The 26,694-nt window shown below is 33.6% G+C and overlaps 1 protein-coding gene across 1 annotated transcript in view; it reads right to left on the bottom strand.

The window, feature by feature from the left end:
- LOC118749672 (lachesin-like) overlaps positions 1 to 26,694 on the bottom strand; it is an 82,149-nt gene that overhangs the window by 32,281 nt on the left and 23,174 nt on the right. Inside the window, exon 4 of the mRNA XM_036484471.1 lies at positions 14,290 to 14,439. Coding sequence (XP_036340364.1) covers positions 14,290 to 14,439 — 150 coding nt within the window. The remainder of the gene's footprint in view (positions 1 to 14,289; positions 14,440 to 26,694) is intronic.

Here is a 26,694-nt window from a genome sequence, read left to right as displayed (position 1 = left end):
CATGCATAAATGGTTGTTGAAGAAGGGGTGATGAGGGGCGAATTAAATTCAACTTAAAGTAAATAGGAGAGCAAACATGCTGCATATTTAAATTTGGAAATATACATAGACATAGGTATGTATGGATGTATGTATGTTAGCATGCATAGCGTGTGGCAGTTATACGCACCTTTGTTGTTGTATTTAACAATCACCACCGGTACGGTATTGAGCGCCACAGTTGGTGCTATTGTGGTCACTGTCGTTGTTTGCGGAATGTCTGCAATGAAACAAGTGAAAAGCAGAAGAGAGTGCAGAGGTTGTTGTATGCAAAGAGGGCATTTAGAGCGATTTAAGGAGATATTTTGTACAATTGAGGATTTTTAAAATTTAAATCAACACACATGTTTTAAAATTTAAATGAAAAAATTCAAATTACATATAAACGAATATATTTTCTTTTATAAAAAATTTTATATGGCAAATTAAAACTGAAATTATTCAAACAAATTAATAGTAAAAATTTTTTTTTGAGCTTGAGGCCGTTTCTTTTAAAGACGCTGGAGAGACTGATTGATCTGCACCGAAGCAGCGGGATTCTCAGGCAGCGTCTTTCCTTAAATCAGCAAGCCTACTGTAAAGGCAGATACGTTCAAGCGGCCGCTGACGGTATTGAGCAGTCCTTTTCGCAGAAGGAATGCGCATTTGTGCCTCCTTCCCTGATATCGAGGGGGCTTTTAATAATGTCTTGCCCGAGGCTATCATAAACCCTCTAAATTAGCTAGGGGTCGGAGCTGACCTTTACGATTGTTGGTGGCTCTGGAGCGCAGTGGCTGCCAGGTGGTTGCCTATGCTGACGTTTTAGCACTGCTAACAGTGTTTCTAGAAACACTCTTTTGATTCATGAACCGTAGCAAAACGGAGCTTTTTATTTTTATTACGAGGTATAAGGTACAGACTTCCCGTCTACCCTCAATAGGCGTAGTGGAAGACTTACGGCTTTCTGACAGGGTGAAGTACTTGGGATTGATACTTGATAGCAAGCTTTCCTGGAAACCCATCGTAAAGGAAAAATTCAAGAATGCAACAGTAACATTATTATGCTTTAGGATTGCCGTTGCTAAGCGCTGGGGTCTCTCACCGAAAATAGTTCATTGGCCTTATGAAACTATAGTCAGCCAATTTTATTTTATAGGGTACTCGTCTGGTGGAACACTCAAGATAATTAGCGTGAAGCAGCTGGAAGGAGTGCAAAGAGCGGCCTTAATTGGAATCAATGGGGCACTAATAAATTACTTCGAGTGCCTACCAACTCGAACAGACCATGACCGACAAGTTTGGGTCCGGAAGGATATCCCAGCGAGGGATGACCAGGAGGAGTGTAGTATATTGAATCAGGGTCCTGTTATCGTGTGTTTCTTGACCTCCCTATCGACCATAAGGGATTATTATGCTATTAAAAGTATTTAGGTGCCGGATCGCAGTGAAATTGCTGGCAATCGCAAGGCCGACGAGTTGGCAAAACAGGAAACCCTTGAGAAACTGCTCCTGGTCAGGGCTGATTTGGGTGCTCCCCTGACCTCGTGTGGTCTATTCGTGGACAGATGGGTGTTTGGTCAATTCAGCGGGCACTGGGTGAAGATCTTGGAATGCAAGGTGGGAGAAATCCATCTAGCCACGTGTAGACCGGGGGCGGTTTAGGGGCTCTTGGGACTAAGCAAGGTGCACGTCTCCGTAGTACTGATAGTTTTAACTGGCCAATGTGTGATAGGTAAGCACGCGGTAAGGTTTAATATCATCGATGACCCCTATTGCACCAGCCGCATTGTTGGACGATTAGGTGGGATCATCTCAGCACGTGCTGTTCTGGTGTCCAGCTTTTGCGAATCTTAGGCTTAGTCACTTAACAAAGTTTCCAACGCTCTCTTCTTTCCCCTCCCTCTCCTCCATTTGTCATCCTCTTTCTTCCTACTTTCCTGTGACTCTTTTCCCTTCCTCCTATAAAGGGCACCAAAGTGGAGAGCCTCATCATTGTCTAAGTGTGCCTCCACTCACGGAGGCGGTCATCTAACCTATATTTTTGTGAAACTAACAATACTTTAATTAATAAAAAAAAAACACAAATTTTTATAAAAAAAAATGATTTAAAAATTGCTTCCGTGAAAAAGATCTGAGATAGGACTAGTTTAGAACCATGTGATTTTTATAGATGTTCCAGAAACGAAACAGAGATTTAATTCGCCATGTACTTTCTGCACCTCTAATTTATGGGATACTACTTTTCACGAGAAATAGTACATCTGCTTTGAAAAGCTGGGCTCATCATCCCCCGCACTCGGTTCTGTATCTGCCGCCATTAACGCAATTTAATTGGGAGCGGCTTCGGTTACTTGGTCGTATTTTCTAGCTCTTTAAGTGATCAGCTGGTGAGTCTGCTTCGCTTTGAGACGCTAGGTAGCTCCTTTATTAGTTGTTGCCCCTTCAAACTTATTCTCGTCTCCTACTGACCCTTCGAAGCCTGGTTTTTTCGAAGGCTTAGAGCCACTCAGAGCAATTGTCTAAGGTCCCAATATTTAATTGAACCAGGTGAGTTGATCCTCAGTAAGGCGTTGACTGCTCAAGTTCTTTCTCAGAGCTGTATAGAATATTCTTTTGACTACGTTTCATGTGTTTTTGGTCAGTTATAGCAAAAAGATTTAAAAACAGATAATAATATGCATATGCATATAATAGGGATACTGAAAACAAAGAATTTTCAAATAATAATTTATGTAAATGTATTTTTATGAACAAAGTTTTGAACTTTTAAAATTTAAATAATTTTCTTTTAATATTAAATACGCATGTTAAAAGATCCTAGAATTTTAATCAATTCATATTTCAAACTCTAATAGCCAGTTTCACGAAAGCTGGTTAAGTAAAAAAGTTTTTTTTTTTTTAATATGAATTTATGAATTTAATATGGAAACTGATAGAAAAATTCCTTTCATGAAACTGACCGTAATTGTCTGACTACCGTTCGAAATACGAATAAACTCTTTCTTAAGATAGTAGTCGAAGAACAAAAGATATGCCGGGTTTTGTAAGTCGTTAAGGAAAATGGTTTTTTGCTCTTACCTCCTCACAACATTCTCACATACACATGTAAGTAATAATAATATAAAAATATTATTAAAGGTTGAATACACTTACTAATTTTTACATAAGCTAAGACAAAAAGGCAATAGCAAATTTTAACTCTGCATAAAAAAATTCGATTTTGTGCCAAGCGGATTTGACGAAAACCTTCACCGGAGCCCAAGCAGGTTTTTTTTTTGTTGTTTTAAAGTGGTTTGAAGGAAGCATATATTGAATACCGAGCATTTCAAGAACTAATTTTCTAACATTCACTGGGCGATGAGGCTTGCAACAAAATATTCCAACCGATAATTCTGGTTTGGACACAATTTTTGAATTCGCTGACAACAAGGTTATTGATTTAATTGTCACAGAAAAAAATAAATAAGTGCAAGCATATTAAAATCAACACACTCTTACCAGATATTCGCGACAAAAAATTGGGTGCCAAAAACAAACTTTGAAAAGAAGAAGTTCCTCGGCCAATTCAGACATAAAAATATTATTATGGAAATATAATCAAGACTAAATACTGACTATACAAGTGAGAGTCCCATTCAGAAGAAAGTGGAGGGGAGGCAGGGTGGCCAATAAAGCGGCAGCTAAAAGATGGATTGAGGTGGAGTACGTCTGTACTCTCAGGAACTCGGCGCCTCCTTGTCTCTTCGTCTATGGAATGATGCAAGCACTCTTCAAGCGGAAGTCTTAGGCGTCCTTGAAGCTTGTTAGGTTCTAAGAAAAGGCATGGGTAGAATAAAGAAAGCGACAATATACTGCGACAGCCAAGCGGCTTTGTTAGCCTAGCATCGCCTATTACCAAATCCTAGCTAGTACAGAAGTTCAAAACGGAAATATGCTCAATGGTATTGAAGGAAATGAGAAGGCCGATGAATTGGCGAAGGCAGGAGTCGTTCAAAGAGAAAAAAATAGCCTGGGAACTCTGGCCTGCCTGCAACAGGACGAAGACCCTAGACCTGCTTAAATATCTAGGGCAGAAGTATTTAGAATTTTAGCAAACATTAAAGGCCACTGGACCATAAGCAAGCATGCAGAGAGAATGGGGCTCCCATATAATAGAACTTGCCGCATCTGTCAACTAAATGTTACCGAATAATGTGTCCAGCATTTCGTATCTGAATGTCTAGGTCTAACGGCTGCTAGGAATAAAATACTCGGAAGAAACATACAAAAAAAAAACTAGCTGATATATCAGGATCTATTATAGGTGATATTGGTAAATTCATCAGGGTATCAAGATGGATTAACTGATACAACTATGTATACATTGGTAACTGTTTTTCATTCCCACGAAAGTGCATCAAAATGGCGCAAAACGCGCTAATGCTATCGGAGTAAGGTGCTATGAGGCATCACAAATAACCAGCAAGCTCTGAAAATCTCATTGGAAACAACAATTGGGAGTGTATATCCTTCGAGTTCGAATGATTTTACGTGCTTTTTTTTTGCTGGGAATTCTAAAAAAATAAAAGACAGTTAACCCTTAATTAGGTTGTCAAGTTGAAAAAAAAAATGTCTTGCAGTGCTTGGGTATTTCCAAACTGCCGTTACGTGACGTTCGTATGACAAAACGTTAAAAAAATAATAATTGAAAAAGTCAAAATTTTTAAAGGGTTTTTCAAGATTGGCATAGCAATTAATGGCCCCTTATTCAGTTAAAAAAATTACAAATGTTGGAAGTAGCGATTTAGAGATATTAGTCAAGTTACGCGCTGGCGTGACGTTACACAAAAACAGAAGTGGATTTTGACTTCAATTACAAAATTGCAAAACTCTGCGAATAGGGCAAGACTGTTTGTATAAAAGCTTTTGTAGTTGTACTCGAAATGTTTAAGGTTAATTTTTCAAGTTTTGAAATGTAAAAGCTTTTTGCTTACCTGACGTTTCGTTACTAAAATTTCCATTGGAAAAGTTTGGTTAAAATTGTTCTTGAACAAATTTTTAACAGGAAGAAAACATGCACTGTATGTCGAACGTACTTTTTATTTTGACATCGGCGCCACCAGCGATTTCATTTTTTGCAAATCTATGTTCTACTACGTTTCAACTAAAAATGCCAAATGTGAAACAAATCAGAGCGCCACCTAACGAGACCATTTTTGGCAAAAATATTACTGCTTACATAACCAGTATATATTATATTTAAGCAGCCAAATCGGCCTATAAATAAGTTAGATATAGGGCTTTTAATTTATTTTTTTTTTATGCGGTAGACTTTTCACTGGATTCGCTCATACCCAGTGTATTAAAAAAGTCTGTCAGAATTTCGGTTCATAGACGTAAATAAATAATTAGTGGTTAATAAAACAAAATCGACCCCCACCATCTAAAATTTAAATTTTTTGTGGGGTTATTTCTTTAAATTTACGTTATAAATATAAACCAAATCGAATCATAAATAAGGTGTTTTCAAATATTACGACACCTGCGCTACCTAGCGGATTAATTCATTTTTCGTAGTGCATAGCCATGGAGGTCTGAGGTAAGTGTGAAAGTTCAAATCTATAGTTTTTTCGGAAGTAGGTTTTAAATTGATTGCAATATTTGAAACTTAATAAAAGCTACAAATTTTGTAGATACCCACGTTTTTCGCCAGTTAACTCTGCGTTCTCAGCGCTTTCGCACTACTACAGGTTTTAACGCAAATTTTACATTCGAGAGAAATACATATCTATAATTTTTGTAATTAAAAGTTTAACTTTTTTTGCATAACTAAAATTAGGATATCCGAATTGGCATACATTGGACAGACCAGAAATTAAATATAAATAATTACTTCGGTTTTTCTCCGAAGGCAACGAAACTCAGCTTTCGATGTCTAAGCAAAAACTTATTTTAATCCAAGTTAATTAGTTGTTTTCAATAGCATGTAATTTCCCCAACACATAATCGTATTTCAACATATTTACTGAAGCATTTTCTACGTCCACTCGAATAAGTGCATTACATTGCTGGTTTCATATTCCACATAGAATTCCTATGCTTCATCTCTTCAATTAACTGAAAATTCCCCACCGGCTAAGATAAGTGCAAAAATTTTCTAATTAGTTATTGCTTACAATAGCATGCTTGTACAATAAACAGCTTACGCTTGCCTAACAAATTTGAAGAAATGCATCAATAAGCACATAACTAACAACATAATCCATACCTACATAAATTCAATTATTTGCAACCACAATCTTACGATTTAATTTCCAACACCAACTTAATAATTAAGGCATACTTTCAATTCGCTGGCCGCTGGTTAGCTGAAAAGCTTGAAGGCTGGCAGTCTGGTCAACCACAGCTTCAGCTTGACTATTGACCTAAGTGGCTAGAGGGCAACTAAGTGAATATTACTTTTTAAACACCTATGTATGCATTTGATGTTATTGTAAATAAGTGTATGTATATGTGTGAGTGTGTGTTGTGCCGATTTCGGCTGAACTTCATTACAATTAGTGCCACATTAATTATGCAATACTTATCGGCTCGGTTGCAACCAAAGCCAAGACATACTACATAGATGTGAGAGGTCGAAGGACACAAGAAAATTGCTGAAACCACAACCATGTAAGTAGCTATGCAACACACTATGTTAGCAAGTATGTGCTACTAACCACCTACACATTTTCCAATTTCTATCTAAACACACATACGAGGGGGGGGATTGAAAAGTTTTGAGCCTAAGCACCTTTAAATGACACTAATGTCTTCTCCTGCATGTTACTAATTGCTTGTAAGCTTATATTAAGTATAGACAGAAATTTAATTGAGTCAATGAACCTTTTTAATTGAGTTACCGAGCTTTTTGGCGTTCACACTCAGTCAGCTGCTCGATTAGCAACAGTCATGGAAAAGTTGGCACAATCTTTCATTTTTTAAGTTTGAAAGTACATTCGGCACCCATCGACACCATTTTAGGTACATTTGGAACGTAGTCAATTGACTTTTCAATCAATCAGCATCTAAGCTCATGGCCTTTTTTTTTGGATAGTCAAGTTATTCTGTTCATCGACTATCTTCCTAAAAAAAACTACAATGAACGGAGGCTATTATGCCACATTGTTGGCAAAAATGCGTTCAGTGGTCGTCGGGAAACCGCAAGGCAAACTGTCTAAAGGAGTTCCGTTTTTGCAAGACAATGTACGCGAGGAAGCTGCGGAGCTGCAAGGCGTGTCCCGGCCGAGACTGAATTTGAAGAAGGTTGTCTTCATATAGTCCAGACCTTTGCCCCAGCCATTGCTTTCTGTTCTTCAATTTGAAAAAAAACCTCCAGGATGACGGTTTTCGGGTGCAGAAAAAATAAAAGCGGCAGTGGACGAGCATTTCGAAGAAGACAAAGACGGCGAATATTTTTTCGTTGGGTAAAAGCCTTAAAAGTTAAATACAAGAAGCGCATTGATGTAGAGCGTGCTTATATAGCAAAAAAATAAAAATATACATACACAGGCAAGTTCTGCAATTAAATTCCTAGGGAATTTCAACGCCGCGTATTCGAATTCAAAGCGCATTTTGTTGAAATTCACTGTGAAGTGAATTGCAGAACCTGCCAGATATTTCTATGAGCTACATATTTTAATACCTTAAGCTAAAAACTTGTCAGCCTCCCCTCGTACAATAGGTAAGTAAGCCTCCGGGCGCTCTAACGAGCCACATGGCTAAGAGGTAAGCTTAATGCAGTAAATTTTCATATAAATAATTAAATACATATGAATGTACGTATGTATCGAGCTACAAGCAGATAAATGTTCTAGGTGTAAATTTGTAGATTTGTTTGTACAAGTACTTGTTTCTAAGCTCATTGGTTGCTTATTTGTTTTATACGGTTTATATGTTGACTTTGGAGATATTTTGTGAGTAATTAATCAATCACCTCAACATACAATTTACCACACTACACCAACAAATATTGCACAAATTTTGAACATTTATCTTTCGTGTGAGACAGAGTAGATGAAATGACTTTCACAAGGATATTAAGGTGCATACTATTGTACATATTTAGGGTATGTACATCCATGTGTGTGTAGTGAGTAGTTGATATTTGTACACAACTAATTGGACGTTTTAAAGCAGTTAACTACAGTGCATACAGGATTAAGATTATTAGTTGAAACCGTTTTTGATTTAGTTAGTTTTAATAAGAAAAGATGATTTAAAAATTCGGAAACTGGAAAGAGGAAACTGTGTTTTTTAGGCGAAATTTGTATATTTACCAAAGATTATTTATTTATTATTTGTTCGCCTAGTTATCGCTTGTTTGTTATTGCTTTTGATTATAATTATCTTTATTTTCAATTTGAAGATTAAATTATTATTAATTAGAAGTACCCGGCCATGCCTTGCTGTCATCAGATGATAACTCAATTTTTTGTTACTCCCGAATATATATGTACATATAACTCGAGCATACCAATATACGACTGTTATTATTTTCAGTCGCTCGCCGGTCATCAGTGTGGGTTCAGGTGAGGTAGCTCGTCGTTGAGTTGATTGAATTCGCCGACCTATATCAGCATCTCTTTCCCCCGTAATGATTATAAAATAAGACAGAATTTTTTTCCCCAGCCAATCAAATAAATACAAGTGATGGTAAAATGTACTTTAACCGAGTCTTTTGTTAGTTTACAATATTTTTTTACGAAACACGGCTTGAGAAAAGTAATAAATTTCCCATATCAGGATGGTAAAAATAACACTTTTGTATAGCACTTCAGTTAGAATATAGGTCAACCAAAAATTTCATGTATAGTAACAAATCTCAAGAGGTATGTATGTAGTGTGTACTTGTGTGCTGAAAAGTCTGTATGAAATGTATTAAATTAAAGAATGTTGCAAATGTTAAATCACTGGTTATTCCAAGTAGAGGATTAAATTTCAGGATAATAATTTTTTTTTTTTTTTTTTGTAAAATGTTAAATTAAGTTTAAAATAGGTAGGTAGATGATGCTTGTATTTTTAATGCAGGTAGAACATTAGATATGTTGTAAAGAGAAAAACCCAACGCCAAATCTCGAAAATTATCTGCCTTTGAAAAATTTTGTGACAACAATTACCCTCCATTCAGAAATTTTTTGATATTTTTCGTTTCATAAGCATTTTAAAATTTGTATTTCAAACGCTCAGTGAAAATATGAATAACAGTGACAATACTTTTGAAAAATCTATGGATCACAGAACTTGTGAATTTTATTTTCATTCTACTAAAGCTGTTTGAAACACCTTTCGCATGGTGCCCATCTCGAAATATTTTATTTATTTTTAAATTTGTAATCTTAAATTTTTAGATTGGTGATAATGAACATGAAAATTGTTTCTATGCCGAAAATGTATTAAATACTATTCGTTTGATACCAAAACTGTAATTTTTAATATATCCTATCAATTAAATTTTCCAAACAGGTGGCAACCCTATTTCAAAATATTTTCCAAACTAAGCTTTCTTAAATCACTTTATTTTGATACCATTAATGCAATATGTCATTTACCTTATCAGTTTAAGTTAATTAAATTTTACAAACAGATGGCAGCACTCTTAAAAAATTTAAACTTAAATTAAAAAATTAATTTAAAAATTTAATTAAAAAAATTTTTACCATTTCGTTTACCTTATCAATTTAAGTTAATTCAATTTTACAAACAGATGACAACACTCTTAAAAAAGTTTTAGAAAATTAAGCTTTCTTATGCCGCTTTAATTTGATAACCATATTGTAGTACTATGGTAGTCATCTTACCAATTTAAACGAATTAAAGTTTTGAAACATGTGGCAACCCTCTTCAAAAGTATTTTCCATGAAGCTCCTTTAGACCACATATCCGAATTGTAACCTGATATCCAAAGTGAAATACATATTTCAAAATTCATCCCGAGCAAATAGCGAAAGAATCAGAAAAAGAATTATTTTATTTGTTCAAAACTTTTGTTGTTTTTTTATATATGTGAAATTTTAATTGTTGTTGCCTTTTCTCACATATGAAGCTTCTATTTGTTGTCTTTTCTTATATGTGGAAGTTGTAGTTGCTGTTGTTTTTTCTTATATGGGGTATTATATGAGCAAACAAACATAACGTAAACATGGTCCACATACGTTTTAACAAACTGTAAAAATTTCATCAAAATCTGTCCAGTAGTTTTCGAATAAATAATAAGACAATTCAATTCCGAAAAATAATTAGTTTTTGTAAAAAATAAATTTTCATTATTTCTCGATAATTCGCTGGAATGGTTAACTCCGCTTGCAGCAAAAATAAAAATCGCTGGTGATGCGCCAGCAAGTTCAAATATATTTTCGAAATCGATTTGCACTTTTTTAATTGCAGTCTACCATGCAACGTAAACTTAGTATTTCCTAAATGAGACAGAAAGGTCTTCCTGGCTGTTCACAAGTGGAAATAAAATTTCCCTTTCACAATTTGACAGCGAATTACGTGGACAGGATTTAAATATTGCCACGACTGACACGCTCTCTACTCAGATGGCTGTCTTAGTCGAGTTAGTTTCCATGCTCTCTTTTTAGAAAAAAACATCTCTCTATCTAAATAGTAAGGGTTTAGATGGTAATAATTGGAAAAGTTCAAAAAATAACCCCTTTAGCTTATCGAGCTTTCTCAATTAAGACGCTAATTGAAATAGATTTACCTTACGAAATTTCAATTCTCAATTGCTCTATTAGTGCTTAATTGAGTGCCCGTTGAATGAATTTTTTCACGCAACATTGCTGGGTATGTTTATTTTTGACGCTGAGGTATTTTTATTGAGCAAATAGCAATGGTCCTCTTTTACAGCTGATGCAAGTTCTTATCGAGAGTATCTATTGTGTGAAAGACTGAAGCAAGCAACAACGGACTGATTCGGCTTCATCAGGGTGGCTTTAAGCCCGGCAAATCGACCGTAGACCAGGTATTTCCAGTACGCTAAACCATGGAAAAGAGCGAGTTCCAAGCCGCTTTTGACAGCACTAAAAGGCATCTGGTCTGGTGGTAAACGAGGACAAGACGAAGTATCTCCTGTCACCAAACAAAGTGTCAGCACATTTGGGCCTTGGCACCTACGTCATTGTTTATAGTTATAATTTCAAGAAAGTAGAGATTTTAGTTTACTTGGGAACCAGCATAATTACCGATAATAATGTCAGCATGGAAATCCAACGCAGAATCACTCTTGCCAACAAGTGCTTCTTTAGATTAAGTAGATAATTCAGGAGTAAAGTCCTCTCTCGACGCACGAAAACCACACTCTATAAGTCACTCATCATGCCCGTGCTTGTATATGGTGCAGAAGCATGGACAATGACAACATCCGATGAGGTGGCTCTTGGAGTATTCGAGATAAAGATTTTGCGGAAGATTTACGGATCTTTACGCATTGGCGACGGCGAGTGCCGCAGACGATGGAACGATGAGCTGTATGACCTTTACAACAATTGTGCAGCGAATTAAAATACAGTAGCTCCGCTGGCTTGGCCATCTCGTTCGGATGGACTCCGACTATCCAGCTCTGAAAGTACTCAACTCGGAACCCGCTAGTGGAAGGGGGATGCCTCCTTGTAAGTGGAGAAGAACTTGGCTTCACTTTGTATTTTCAACTGGCATCAGTTGGCACAGAAGAGAAACAAGTGGCGTGCTTTGTTAAACTCGGCCAAAATCGCTTAGGCGGTTACAGCGCCAGTAAGCTCTTTACTGTCTTTCGAAAGATTATTTGCAAGATATGCTAGCGAGGGGGCATTAGCGTTATGCTATTGGGCTTTTGGAAATAAGTTTTTTTAAGTTTAAAAAATTTAATTAAATTAAAAGTTGTATATAGCTTTCTTTTGAAAACAATAGGAAGTTAAAAAACTAAATAAAAAATGAAATGAAAATAAAGCAACATTAATAAGTCTTTAACAAATTAAATTAAATTTAATTTTTTTTTCCTTTTAAAACAATAAAACCAAAAATTTAATGAGAAAAAAGTATAATAAAAGAAGAAGAAATAATACTTGAAAGTTAAGAAAAATTTAAAAGAATTTTTATTTTTAAGGCATCCAAAAATTAAAAGAAAATTAATTGAGAAAAAAAAACGAAGATGAGATCATAAAGATATATTAAATATAAACATATTTTTCTTAAAAAAACAAATATAATCTAAAAATTAAAAGTAAGTAAAATTAACGGAAAAACCAATACATCAAATAAAGGCTTCTAAAAATTTAATACATAATTAAAAGAAAATGAGATTAAAAAAATAAATAAAAATCTAAATAAAAAAATAAAATAAGTTCTTTAAAATTAAATGAAATTAAAAAATATATTCTTTTAAAAAAATTAAATCTTAAAAATAAAAAAGAAAAAAAAAAATAAAATAAATTCCACTGACTGAGATACGACGTTGGAGCGACGTGAGCTAAATGACATATAAGTGATTTCTCCCAAAATAGATTTTCACCAAGAGTGGTGATTGAGAGAGCTTTTTTTCTAACACTTTTGTGCTACGAAAGTTTTTACTATATTTTCTATAATTGCCCTGTTAACTTAATTTAACTTTCCTTAAGAAATAGTCAAAGATGAGTAAACAAGTCAACTTAAGCCAGAAGCGAAAATATTTTGCTTTTGTATTTTCTTTTTCAGCTGTTTGACAGCTCGCGGCCTAGATCGCCATATCAAAAAATTTCACGAAAACATTGATGTTGGCGTTCATATGTTTTTAAGAAATACAAAAATAAAAGTCTGGCAAGCTTGATTATCTCAAGGCTCTAAATTTGCGTAAGGCCGTTACTTAAGATTCTCAAAACTACAGGTTGTTAACTTTCTTGGGGTAGGTTAAATTTTAATTAACAGCCAACACAGTCCCTCATATAACAGGTTGGCCGAAATATAAAGTTATGTTAAGCTACGTAAATTAAGTCTAGACTAGCTAAGCTTCAGATTACTATTTACAAATTTATGCAGTAAAAGAGAGAGAATAAAGTGTTTTTGTTAAATTTAATTTATCAAATGTTGTAGCCACTACAGTCACAAAAGACGACGCCTTTTCATTTGCTGCTTATCAAGTGTGCTGCAGCAACTCTTATTGGCTTGTATAAATTAATTAAATGTTGTCCCATAAATGTTTTTCTTATCTTTTCATTCACAAAAATGCACACCAAATACTGACTCCTAACCGAATGCCACATAATACCCACAATTTTTGAATTGACCTAATTTAGTTAAAACCCAAAGAAGTCCATTGGCACAACATGCACAGCACAGTACAATCTACCGCAATACAACATATGTAAATATATAGCTAAGTTTACCCCACACCACACCATATGCAGACGGTCACTCAACACAAATTGCTGGTTTTCTATTTTATATACAAATGAATGTACATACATATATATTTTAATATATCCATATGAACCAGCACTTTTCCTTTTTTAAAATACCCTAGATCTCATTTGTTCTTCATCAGTTTAGTGCGTGTTTTTAGGTGTTTACACAGATATGCACATATGTACATTAGGGTGCTTAGTCTTTTTCGACTAATGTTTTTTTTTCACTCCTAGCTCAAAATTTTGTGGAAAACACCTAAAATCTCCCTGAAAATGTTAGCTCTTAATATTATCATTAAGTGCTTGCGCAAGGCGTGCAAAGATTTCCCATATAAAATACATGTAAACTTTTCAAAACTCTACAGCTCAGAGGAATTTTATGGTATAGTTATGATAAATAACGGATTTTATTCAGAATGGAAGGCTCTACAAAAGTGTCCATTGCGGCGTAACTCTAGCTCCCACCAGCGAGTTAGTACGGGTCACCAAACCCAATATTTTAACTAAATTCCCGTTTTTTGCGCTTATCTCGTAAACAACATGAGCTACAGAAAAATTCCTAATGACAGACTTGTAGGACATTCAATTTCCTACAAAACAGTTCTAAAACTCCAAATCACTTGCATCGATATATCTCCGGATATTGGGCTTTGAAATTGAGGTAGTCTGGAATTTTCATTGATTATTGAGCTAAATTGTAGAAATTGTTGATTAAGCCCTATGTCTACAGGTAATATCGATATTAGCGATTTAGTTTTATAAAACATTTTGGTAGGAAATTTTATTTTTAGGGAGTTTTTTAGGTGTTTTCCACCAAAACAAAAGCACCCTAATGTACATACTATATGTAGGTAGGCACATTAGTTAGTTTATGAGACATTCATAGTTCACTTACGATAGAGTTTAATTGTGCCATCTGTATCGCCAAGCGAATTCTTTGCCACACAACGATATGAACCGAAATCCAGTGTGTCAACATCGTTTATGGTTAATCGCATCGTTATTTTGTAGCCAGTCTCAAATGTTTCGGGCACAAAACGCTCACCTGCAAGCAAAATCAAACGAAAACATGCGTTGAGTAATTATAAAGTTTATGAAATATTTTCCTTATGCATAACTTTATAGTGTCATAAATAGTCAGTATTTAAATAACAGTTTCATCTTTACTAAATAAATATCTATCAAAATAAATTTAATTTTTACTAAATTACTAACATAAACATATATACAGAAAAATTACTCAAACAATGGTCTGTTGCAGATAATATACTCCTAGGCTCGTTTAATCCTTTAACTGTATTTGCAAGATTACGAAGGTAAAATTTGTCACAAAAGAGCTAAATAAATTTAATTGACATTAAATATTTTTGAATGGTCAAATAATACATATATGCATACATATGCCGTTATCTAAACGTCAAAAGGTGCCAAGTCCATTTTTTTTTAATTATTCAGGAGAGATGAAAAATCTATGTACTAAATTTCGAAAAAAGTGGACTTGGCAGGTTTTAACATTTACGTAACGGTATATGTATATTTGTGTTTACACCTTTCATGAGCATGCAATGGTATTTGGTCCGATGTTTGTAAGTACTAGAATGTGTACTTATATGGTCAGAACGTCGAGCTGAGCGGATTTAGCCATGCCCGTGTTTGAATGCAATCTAGTCGCTCAGTTTTCAAGATATCCCGCTGAAATTTTGTAAGGAGTGCATTATGATAATGTATTAATCATTTGTCGGTACCGGAAATATCGGACCACTATAACATATAGCTCAAACACAACTGATTGTTCGGACATGATATTTTTTCTTATAACTCCTCTATTTATGCAGCTAAGTACAACAAATTTCGCACTATTTTCATTATTTATCGCCAGAAAGCTCATGGCGAAAAAAATAAAGATCGTATCACAGATAAGCGGACAGACAGTCATGGCTTAATCGATTTAATTCTGAGCATTCAGACCTTGCTTCTAGATGGAGTTATATCGCAAAACCTTATATCTGAACAATCTGTGGAGTGGGAGATATACCGTATAGGGGACGATCTTCTAAGTAGAACTGTGCGTGATCAATTAGTAAAAGGCTCACGAAATAACATGGTCTAAATGAAGGATTTTTAGAGTAAAACCTCATATCTTAACAATCAGTTGCATGAAAGCTATAGGTTATATTAACCAGACCTTTATCATTTTCAGTATATCGAAACACTCTAAATATTTATAACAAAGACAACAATTTTAGAAAAAGTTTTTGGTGCTGGGACATCGTTAGTGTTTTGTTATAAAGTGCGAACTGATAATTCAAAAAATAATTTTTTTTCTAAGTGTAGTTTTCGAGTGTATTTTCGAGATATAACGGTTTTTGATAAAAGAAACAAAGGTCGATCAAACAAATATATAATATTTAAAGGAGCCGTATACTCATCAAAACATTTAATATTTTAAATGAAGGTTAATTAAGTTTGCTATCTTTTATTCACTATTCAGGAAAGCTGCATGTTTTTGAGATATTTACAAAGATTAAAAAAAAAGTTTTTCTGGCTCATACAGAAGGTTAACTTTTCAATAGTTCTAGGGTTCTTGAAAAAGATGAAAAGCTTCTGGATATTTTGACAAAAAAAAATAATTTTTCAAAAATGTTGTATACTAGATCACGCAGTATACGGAAAAAAACTTCTGCAAAATTACGTCGAATTTTTATTTTTCAAAAATGTCGAAAAAGCTAAATAGTTGAAACAAATTATTACTGTTCTGAGTAACTTTTTAATAGTTCTAAAGTTACTTTAAAGGAACAAAAAAGTTCTGCAAAATTACGCCGAAAAATTTTTTCTTCAAAAAAGATAAATTTTTGAAAAAAAAATAAGTCCAAATCCAAAAGACCTAGAGTTCTTGAGTAAACCATTTTTTTTTTAATTCGAAAAACTTGAATTTTTGAAAAAATTTAAATTAAGAATATTGAGAGTGGCTTTTCAATAGTTTTAGAGTTCCTAAAACGAAAAAAATCGAAAAATCAAAATTTTTAGATAAAATAAATGTCAACCCTGGAACTGTTGAAAAGCTACTCAGAACTTTTCTTTTTTTCTTTTTGCGTCAAACCGTATGCCAACTTCACAGGCATCTATCTAAACTCATGAGTTCTTCTTATTTAGACTGGTCAATGATACATTTCAAATCATTGATCGTGAAATGTTAGCTAGATATTTTAGAAAAGTGTGCCATTTTCCTTCCAGAATAACATTTTTGTTTTAAGAATAAAATTCATAAACCTTCGCCACGCTTGCAATGAATTCTACTAACTACTAGCAAAGCATACTTGAAAAATCTTCTCAATAAAAATTTAAGAAATAAAAAAACAAAAAAAAGGAGAAAAGGTTAAATGACCAAGCTGACCAATTCATATTAAGCCAGGTCACAGAACCACCAAAAACATTTGCACCTATGTATGTACATATGTATGTATGCATGTTTGCCCAGGTAAGAAAAGTGTCAATTTTAAGAGAGGTTAAATAACAAGCCAAGCACAAATGCAGTGGCAGCAAAACGAAAACACCTACATATGTAGTAAGTGAACTAAAGCAGAGGTCACCCAAATCGAATGGTTGTGAATGTGGCAATCTTACTTCACCTGCCATGTCGTAGCGAAAGCATAACAACCACAGCCATTCGCAATATGGGAGTACGAAGAGTTACTAATGTACTAGGTATATAACAAGGTAGATGGCAGCCAAGTGGACCAACTACTACCGGCATGCATACATACACATGTACACAAGATGAACACCATTCATTGGCTCTATGTTTGCGCAATGAAATAAAAATGCCAAATTAGTGCATATCACTCCATCAAGGATTAGAGATGATTTAAAATGGACAAGGATTACTTAAGAGTCGATAGTGCAGCAGCAACAACTTTTGGTAAGCAAGAAGGAACACCAAAAAACAACACACGAAAACAAACACAAGCTGACTTTCTTTCATTTAGCTATATGTACATATGTATGTAAGTACATACATAAGTACAAGCAAGCATTCAACTAGTGGTGAACTAGGTGTTAGCTATGTATGTACCATGTAGGAAAACGAACTAGTGCGGAACTGGTTCGGTTCTAGTGCGTTTGGAACCATGACTAGTACGCGTTAATTCTCTTTTGCATGCTAGCGATTGGCGAATTTAACATTGCGATGTCCTAGGAAGTGTCAATTGTCCCCCGTTGCATCCCTTTGGCTCTAGTTCCGAACCAGTTCTAAATTCGACAGATAAGATCTAGTTCGTTTTGCATCCCTTTTTCTATAGTTCCGAACCAGGTCCAAATTCGACAGATGAGATCTAGTTCGATCTGCATCCATTTTTTATACTTCCCAACCTGTTATAAATTCGTCACCTTAGATCTACATTTCTAATCAGGCTTGTCGAAACATTTCCCTTCTAAATTAAATACGATCGGTTGAAGGAAGGACAATACAATCACAAATGTTTAAACGCATTTATTAAAAATTTATAAACCACATTAGTAGTAGTAGTAGTATTAAACTTAAGTAGTAAGTAAAAAAAAAAAGTTCTGCTTAAAAGTAAAAATATTAGCTCACTTTGTCTTACTTGTCTAAATTTAAGCATATTGATTTTTAAGTAAATTCAGTTCTTTTTAAGCTTATATGTATATGAAGTACTTCCAAAGTTTTTTTCGTACTTAACTTAAATAAGATATACAGTCAGTCAATAAAGTTTAGGTACAGTGAAGTTTTTAAAATACCGACAACTATTTTTTAAATAATTTATTTTCCCTAATTTTTTATAAAAATATGGTTAATTCTACACCAAAAACCCCAAAAATCAGAGTTCCAAACCTTATGCATAATTAAAGAAAACTGCGAATTTACATCCAAGTATTGCAATTTACACTCTTTAGAAAAAAGTTAAGTACTCAGTTATTAGCCCATTCAATTTTAGTATAACAAAGTGCAAGTTTGAGGTAGCTAGGACTTACCATTGATATTTAGCAATTTTTTGTTTGTTTAGTAAGTCCCAGCTTCCTCACACTTGCACTTCATTATACTAAAATTGAATGGACTAAAAAACTTTTTCTAGAGAGCGTAAATAGAAAGTGAATTATTTTAATGGAATTTTGCAGAATTTTCTTAAATTTTGCACAAGGTTTGGGACTCTGATTTTTGGGGATTTTGTTGTAGAATTGACCATATTTTTATATAAAATTACCGAAAACTAAAATATTAAAAAAATAGTTGCCCGTATTGTAAAAAATTCGTTGTACCTAAACTTTATTGGCTGACTGTATTAACGTAGCTGTAGTGGATTGCATAAAACAACTTAATTTGTCTTTTCTTAAAAAAAAGGAAGCTCTGGTGGCTTGCATTTTTAAATAAATTTAGTGAGAAAGTGGTAATTATTTTGACACTTTTTTTTAAATGCCTCTTTTTCTGCAACTGCATTGCCTTTCTCAATTGTCTTTCAGGATCTTGGCCTTTGTTTATGGAATCACTAAGTATAATGATTATTAATCATTTCAAAAACTATACCAGCGTGATAACCGACATATTTTTTTTTTGAGAAGTAGCCGCACCCTTATAAGAGGAATAAGACCCAAACTTTTCAGGTACAAATTTCAGTAGGCTGCGTCTTTATGGCCTTTTCAGTTTTATAAATTATCATTATTTTTAAGTGGAAAAATAAAACTGAAAATTAATGATAATCTCTGCGCGAAAAAATAAAAATCATAACTTAATCATTATTTGTAATCCCAAAAATAAAAATCAAATAATAATTATTTCCGTTTAAACGAAAAAATATAACTCAATAATAATTCATAAAATAATGATGAAATGCTGTTTAAATTATTTTACTCATAATGATTACCTTCCCTGCTTTTAAAATTTAAAATAGAATAGTTTAGTGAAAGTACTACATTTCACTGCTTTTGGACTGGTGCGGAACTAGCTACTATCGGACTGGTTCGTTTTTGGCAATAAAGAACTAGTACTGAACTAGAAATCTGGTTCACTAGTTCGTGTTATCCCTACAGGGTATGTACTACTTGGCAAGAAGTGCAGTGAAGCGCAGATCATTTTACTCATTGCCAGGTATTTATGCTTGTGCAGCTGTATTTAGTTTGCAAAGGTGTGTGCAAAAATACATACATACTTACATACATATGTATATCCTAGCTGAGCGATTATTTGGCTGGTTGAATTGAATTGTGTGAATGAAGATGTCTTAACGTCGAGCTTTGAGCTACTACAGACGTCGCTTGTATGTACATTAGGGTGGTCGAAAAACAGTTCAGTTCGGATTGTAATGCTCTCACCCCCTAGGATTGTTCTATATCGAAAAAAGTATACCCCTATTTTTTACTTTGGTTCCAAAAACATATTTAGAGGTCGCTCAAAGCACTCAAAGTTTTCCATGTATTGCTATATGGGGAAAAAACCACTTTTCGTAGAAATGGTATAGAATTCTTGAACCTCAATATTTTTCGATCGAAAAACTCTGGTTCTCTTCCGGAGACTTTCAATAATAATACCAAATTGTTTATTTAACCATTTTTTAATACTAACGTCCCATTGCATTTTTCGGGTTTTTTTTTGGGTTTTTGGCGGACCTATAAATTATAGTTGCGATCGAAAAATGGTTAAGTAAACAATTGGGTGTCATTATTGGGAATCTCCTGCAGATAAATTTAGTTTTCTGGTATAAAAATTCTGTTTTTTAACTATTTTATACCATTTCTACGAAAAGTTGTTTTTCCCCCATATAAAATACATGGCAAACTTTGGGCGCTTTGATCGACCTCTAAATATTTTTTGATTTGACTAAATAAAAAATAGGGGTTGGGGTATATTTTTTTCGGCATAGAAGAATCCTAGGGTGTGAAAGCATAAAAATTCCGACTTTACTTCTCCACATGCATTTTTGGAACACCCTAATGTACATACATTTGTATGTGGTGCTTGTATGAATTTATGGTTGGTTGGTTAGTTAGTTGGATATAAGAATTTTTACTTAAAAATTTTACACAATTGTACCTGCAGGCAAATTTTTAAATGTGAAACAAATTGGGCTTCCTTAACTATGGTTACCTGTCAGGAATGGCTGATATTTATAGCTTAAGAAAGGTAGGTAAAAATATATTTAGATACATAGATAAAAAAATGAAGTTTAAAACAAAATAAAAGAAATACGTAAGGTAAAAATAAAGTTAAAAGATGAAAAAAAGATAGAGGAAAAGGAAATGAAAAAGCAAAATAAAAGAAAAAGGAAAAATATAATAATATTTCGGCGCTTACATTTTTGCTAAGTGTTTGGCCGAGCTTCTATTTCATTTTGTGGTCTGCGTCTTGATGTTGTTACACAAATGGAAGTACCTAGAATTTTAAGCCTCCTCCAAATGACAAACGGATTTTATGAGAAGACTTTTTATGGCAAAAATACACTAGGCGGCTTGCCATTGACTGCCGCGGGCCGACCGTAGTCGGAAAAAGCTTTTTATAATTTAGATGTTACCTGGAACAGGTATCAAACACAGGTTCTACGGAGTAGAACCACTCAGCAATAGCGGCCGCCAGTAGCCACTCAAAAAAAAAAAAAGAAAGCAAATGAAAAAGAAAAATTAAATGTTGAAGTCAAAGGAACAAATGTGAAAATAGAGTTTTTTTTTAAATTATTTATTTAAATTATTATCCTTTACTTTTACAATATCCAATTTCAAACAGATTTTTCTCAAAATTTAGCCACGTATGGTTTTTGTGGGTGATAAATGGCAGTGTAGGTATTACGGTGCTTCTTAAAATGTAAAAAATAAAATAAATTTTTTATGGGACACCCATTCATTTTATTTCACCTGCAAATTAAAGACATCCACGAAAATTTTAAAATAATTTGTAGGTGCCGCCAGGTGTTGAAAATATTAAAATATTAACGTAAGTTGCTGCCATTGAAAAAATAAAAAAAAAATCGTTTTGAGCTCAGGCAGTCCATATTAATTTTCACTATGGATGCGTCGTGGAAAATTAAGCTCCAAAGAGGGTAATTTATTTAAATTTTTTGTAATAGATGTAGCATTTTTCAAATTTTTCCTAAGTTCCGAAAAACACTAGCTTGAAAACTGCTAAGAAATATGGGCTTTCCGAGCTCAAACCGTTTTTCTTAAAATTTTTAATGAAACAAAAAAATAAACTTTGCCGAATTTTAACATTTTCCAACCCTGATAGCCACCCTAAAAAATATTTGAAAAACTTTAAACTTTCTTCGATGTCTTAGTTTTGAACGTAGACCGAAATGAAGGGATGTTCCATACAAAATTTCGATGTTGACATTTTAAGAAGCAGCCTAGTATATATCCTTGCAATAGTAAGACTGGTATGAAACGTACTAGAGCGGCATCGAAGGACGATTCTCTTTCGCAATGTGGACTCAGGTGCATTGTGCTTTTATTTTGTATTATATTAGCTCCTATTAACTGTAATTGTTTGTTAGCAACTATTTTTTTGCGATTTTCTCTTAAACCTTTAAAAATTTTTTTATTAGAAAATAACAAAAACCAATCTACTTGTGTGCACTCTAATAAAAAGCCAAAGAAAGCTTACAAGTTGACAATCATTTGAAAAACTTTAAGAGCGCACCAAATGCGTGCAAGTGCACAAGATTACGAGTATCTCTACAAACCAAACAAGTGGCCAGCTAAGACACGTGTCTGTCCGGACGTTGACATTGCTTGTACAGCTTGTCAAATGGACAAGGACACAACACTAACCAAAGCTAAAACATTAGCAAAATAAAATTTTTAAGGAGACGGTCATGTGTGTGTGCATAAACATATACATGTATGTATGTATTTAGTACGTTGTCAGGATAGTCATGAATGCATGTAAATACATATACATATGTAAGTACGAGTATGCACCTAAATAGGTACATATGTATGTATGTGCTTCCAAGTGCTTAAAGCGGCAATGTTTATAGCAGAGAAAATATTTTAAAAGAGCTAAGGGAATTGAGACTAAGACAATTTATTTCTTGAGCTTCTTAAATGTTGGCATATAAACTAGAAAACACACACATTTTTTTTTTAAATGTATACTTGAGACTGACAAGCAAAAGTTTAGCAAAGCTAAAGAATGAATAAAATATTTCAATTGTTGAATAGAAGTTTGTTTCTACAAGTGATTTCCGCCACTAAAAGGCAGATATGCAAACAGGACATCATTTTGATTGCAGTGCATAGAGTAGCTGTTGTATTTATTTTTCAAGGTCTATCTGGTAGATAAACGTCTAGAGTAAAATTTTAAGAGAACATTAAACGAGATTTAAACCCTGATTTGATAATCTTACCTAGAGTTGCTGAGAAGATAACCATGCGTCTGTTAGACATATCATAGTTTGCTTGCCTTGATTTTATGATAATAAAATTCGTATGACAATTTTTTTCAAAGATATGGAGGCTTTTAATATTTACTTATTATTTAAATGCATTTGATTTAGAAATATCTTTGATTTTAAATGGAAATACCATCTTCATTTCGCGCAATAGAGAGCGCAAAGTTTAAAGAGCATACGTCTCGTAGAGGTAGGTTATCAAAGCAGGGTTAATAAAATGAAAATTTTCGATATAAATATTCTGTAGTAGAAAACTTGTTTTTTTTTTTTATTTTAGTTTACTTGAGGCTTTGAGAAAATGAGTATTTACTTGAAGCAGTAATTACGCTGTATAAAAAATGTTTGTTTTTTTTTTTGTTCACCAGTCCCAAAGTCGAGTTAATTTTTTCCTACACTGAGAAAAAAAAAATAAACCATATCGTCTTAGTTTTAAACAAAAGCACATATGATTTTATGCCAAAAAAGCTTTTGTTTACTTTAAACATATTTATTTTTGGCGACTTTTTCGCTTCAACACGGTTTCGTTGTGCACTTCGCTTATACTTTTTCATAATTAAAAAAAAACAAACACGAACAAAAAAAATTGAAATTATATATTCCGCCCAATGACACTTGAAGCTGGACACCCTTGGCTGCAACCAATTGTAGCTAGCATCTTTGCACACTCAGCTACAGGCACAACATGGAAGTGTGCTTTTAAATATTCGCCTTGAATTAAGCCAAATTACGCGACTGGTACATTTGTTCAAATTTGTTTTTGCTATTTACAGAGTGGCTTTATTTGGAAATATTTTACTGGGCTGAACTCATTCTCTACAAGAATTTTTAGACAGTACCATCCTGTGATCGGTCGAACAAACTTTTCACAAACTACAGAGTGGCGTTTTTTGAAATTTTATTATTGGGCTGAACTTATTGTTGATGACAATTTCTAGACAACACCACTATGTGATCGATCCAACAAAAGTTTGTTTGAAAAATAATTTTTCTGTTCAAAAATATCGAATCGCTAACATGGGAAAACCTTAAATTAGGCTTCTTAAAAAAACACGCCACTTTTTCTTAGTGTACGAGTTACTTTTCTATAGCTTTTTAAATGTACTGATTTTTAATGAGTGTGTGAACTGTGGCTGAATGTATTTGCAAAAGAGATGGCCAAACAAATTCGATTGATGGATTAAAAGTCAGTGTAATTAAGTCGTTTCAAAGCGATTTTAGTTTTTGAGTATATTGATCTTTCGTTGGACTGTGTAACAAAATAACATAATTTCTGAACCTACATAAATAAGTATTTCATTTTTTAAAACATTTTTGCTTAAATCAGATGTTATCCAATCCATTGCGAATTTCTGGTGTACGTAAATATTGTTGATAAAGAGAAACAGATATGCTTGCGAATTTTAGAGATATTTCGACTTGTACATTAATATACCGACACCCCCTATATATACATTTATATGTATGTATGTGTATATACATTGTTGCAAAAGGGCATGTGTATGCAGGCGTATTTCCATATTCACTTTCCATGCGTGCGTTTGTGTCACTTTACCACAAAAATGCATTAAGTTCTTGAATTTTTGTCAGTTCTATTTGCATGCGACTTCAAATTCGTCAGAGTGAGAGTAACCAAAATGGAATGTGGTAAAGTAAATAAAAATGATAGGCTGGCACAGGGGCGCATCCGGGAAAATATTTTGGGGAGATGTATAGTACTTCTAAAGATATATCACCAAAAAATACGGACTTCAAACAAGGGGGAGGTTATCAATTCGTCCATATAACGGTAATTTACAGAAACACGAAAACTGCGATAAATCAGTAACTACTGAAGCAACTCCTCCCAAAATCACTCAAATCGGGCTAAAATTACACCCGCTTTCCGTGCTTTGCCAAAATTTCAAAATCAAAAGTTATCAAAACAAATTCTGTGGGACTGAGAAATATTATTATGGTACCTCAGAGGTGGTCCAATACTAGTTAGGCTTAGATCCAATATTTGGATCATGAAAAAATTAACGGTACTATTAAATTTGTATATGACTTGTTTTAAATATATATTTTTTTATATATTTTTTTCATTTATGTAATTTTTAGGAACTTATTTTATTTTTCTTTTTTAAAAATATAATTATTTTAATTTGCAGTTAATAAACTATTTGTCGGAAAAAATCAGTTAAGGTATCAAAATGTATGCATTGAAAAATCGCATTTTTTATTTCTTATTTTTTTATTAACTTCCTCATGTTTGATTTTTATCATTTTTTCAACCTGAATATTTGTCAAGCTTTATGGAGTACGCTGTAAAAATTTGAGAATGGAAACACCAAAACTGTAGAAGTTACGAGTTTTTTTTCATACCAGCGTACATAAACTTTAGTATAAACTTTCTAAATCTTAAGCAAGATCTTTTAAAAATATCGCTTCTTAAACTTGCTCTGTTTGCGTTTTCTTAAATAAATAAAATTACTATGCTATTAATTTTTCAATTTTGTCTAAGACAGTACTACCAATTTTATTTTTGCGCCCCTTAAAAATTGTATTCTATATGTATACCTATATACATATTTATGTACATACAAACATACATATCATACACTTCATTTGACCATTCCATTTTACATCCCTTTCACTCTGAGGATGTCACTTTGTGAGTGCAAAAACCAAACTACTTCCATTTAACCTTTTTGTGCTGCCTTCTTCATTCGACCACTATTGGTTTTTGCCATTTTCTTTATTTACCAACGCTGTTGTAAGTTTTCAGTTTTTAGCATTCATTTATTTTTATTTTGACTATAGTTTTTTTTTTGTAGCTGAATCATCTCGGCAATCGTCAGTCAGCGCTGATGCTTTTACGATTTGAGTGGATCCTTTTAAACAATTGCAGCGCACACTGATTGACTGTCTCCACTTTTTGTTGTGTACTACTCTTTTGCCTCTACGCCCCCTTTTCCCCACTCTATATAGTACTTCATATCTTTCAAGCTTTCAACTATGCTTCTTCTTTCCTCGTTGCACGTACTACATACATTTCTCATTCGTTTTCTGTGCGTGTCACTTTTTGTGACTTTTCTCCAACTCTGTATAGATTTTCATTGCAACTACTATTTGTCCGTATATTTACTAGCTTTCCGTATGTGTTTGTGGGTGTATGTTTTTCTTCTTCGTATTCCTGAATGCGGTTAAAAATGGCTGACAAAATGTTAATTAAACGTCCGTTGCACTTTCTGTTTCAAAAGCTCTATACATGTTTGTGTGTAAGCCGGATGGTCACTCGTAGAAGCGTTCGTGCTGAGTGCTTTGTGTTGAGTGGCTTTGGGTTGGCTTAGGGGAGTAAAAATGGTTTTTGCATTTAGTAAAAACTTTAAGGAGTACTTAACTTAATGAAAATTTAAATAAAAGCGTAGCCAAATTTTCTACTTAAATTTTATTTCTAAAGAAATAAAATAAATATTATTCAGAGAATAAAGATACGACTCAATTTAAGTAGAGAGGACCTCAAAACTCTCTCTGGCTACTACGCGGAACTCTGCTCCCTTAACTGTCACCACAATAAAATTAATCTCTCAGAAAGAAACGTCTTCCGCTTTTGTGATCTGGACGAAGAAACTCCAGAACACATTCTCTATGAATGTGACGCTCTCGCTGGGCGCAGACTAGCTCACTAAATCCATTTGAAATTTGGAACAAGGCGCCCTTGCAAGTGCCAGGCTACATTAACCTTCCTATACCCGCGTTAATTTTTGTAACACATATACCCGCGCACGGTCTCACAGACCGAAAGTTCAAACTACATAAAATATTAGTTTTTTCACACAAAACTAAAAACAAATTATTATTTTTCAATCCCGTAGATGTAATAAAAAATAAAACTACGCATTAAATTTGTATTCACTTATTTTATTGAT

This window comes from Rhagoletis pomonella, unplaced genomic scaffold, assembly GCF_013731165.1.
Source record: "Rhagoletis pomonella isolate Grant_MI unplaced genomic scaffold, Rhpom_1.0 Rhpom_scaffold_00030, whole genome shotgun sequence".
NCBI classification, from domain to species: domain Eukaryota; kingdom Metazoa; phylum Arthropoda; class Insecta; order Diptera; family Tephritidae; genus Rhagoletis; species Rhagoletis pomonella.
The sequence above is the reverse complement of the archived record's forward strand: the minus strand, read 5'-3'. Positions and strand labels throughout refer to the sequence as shown.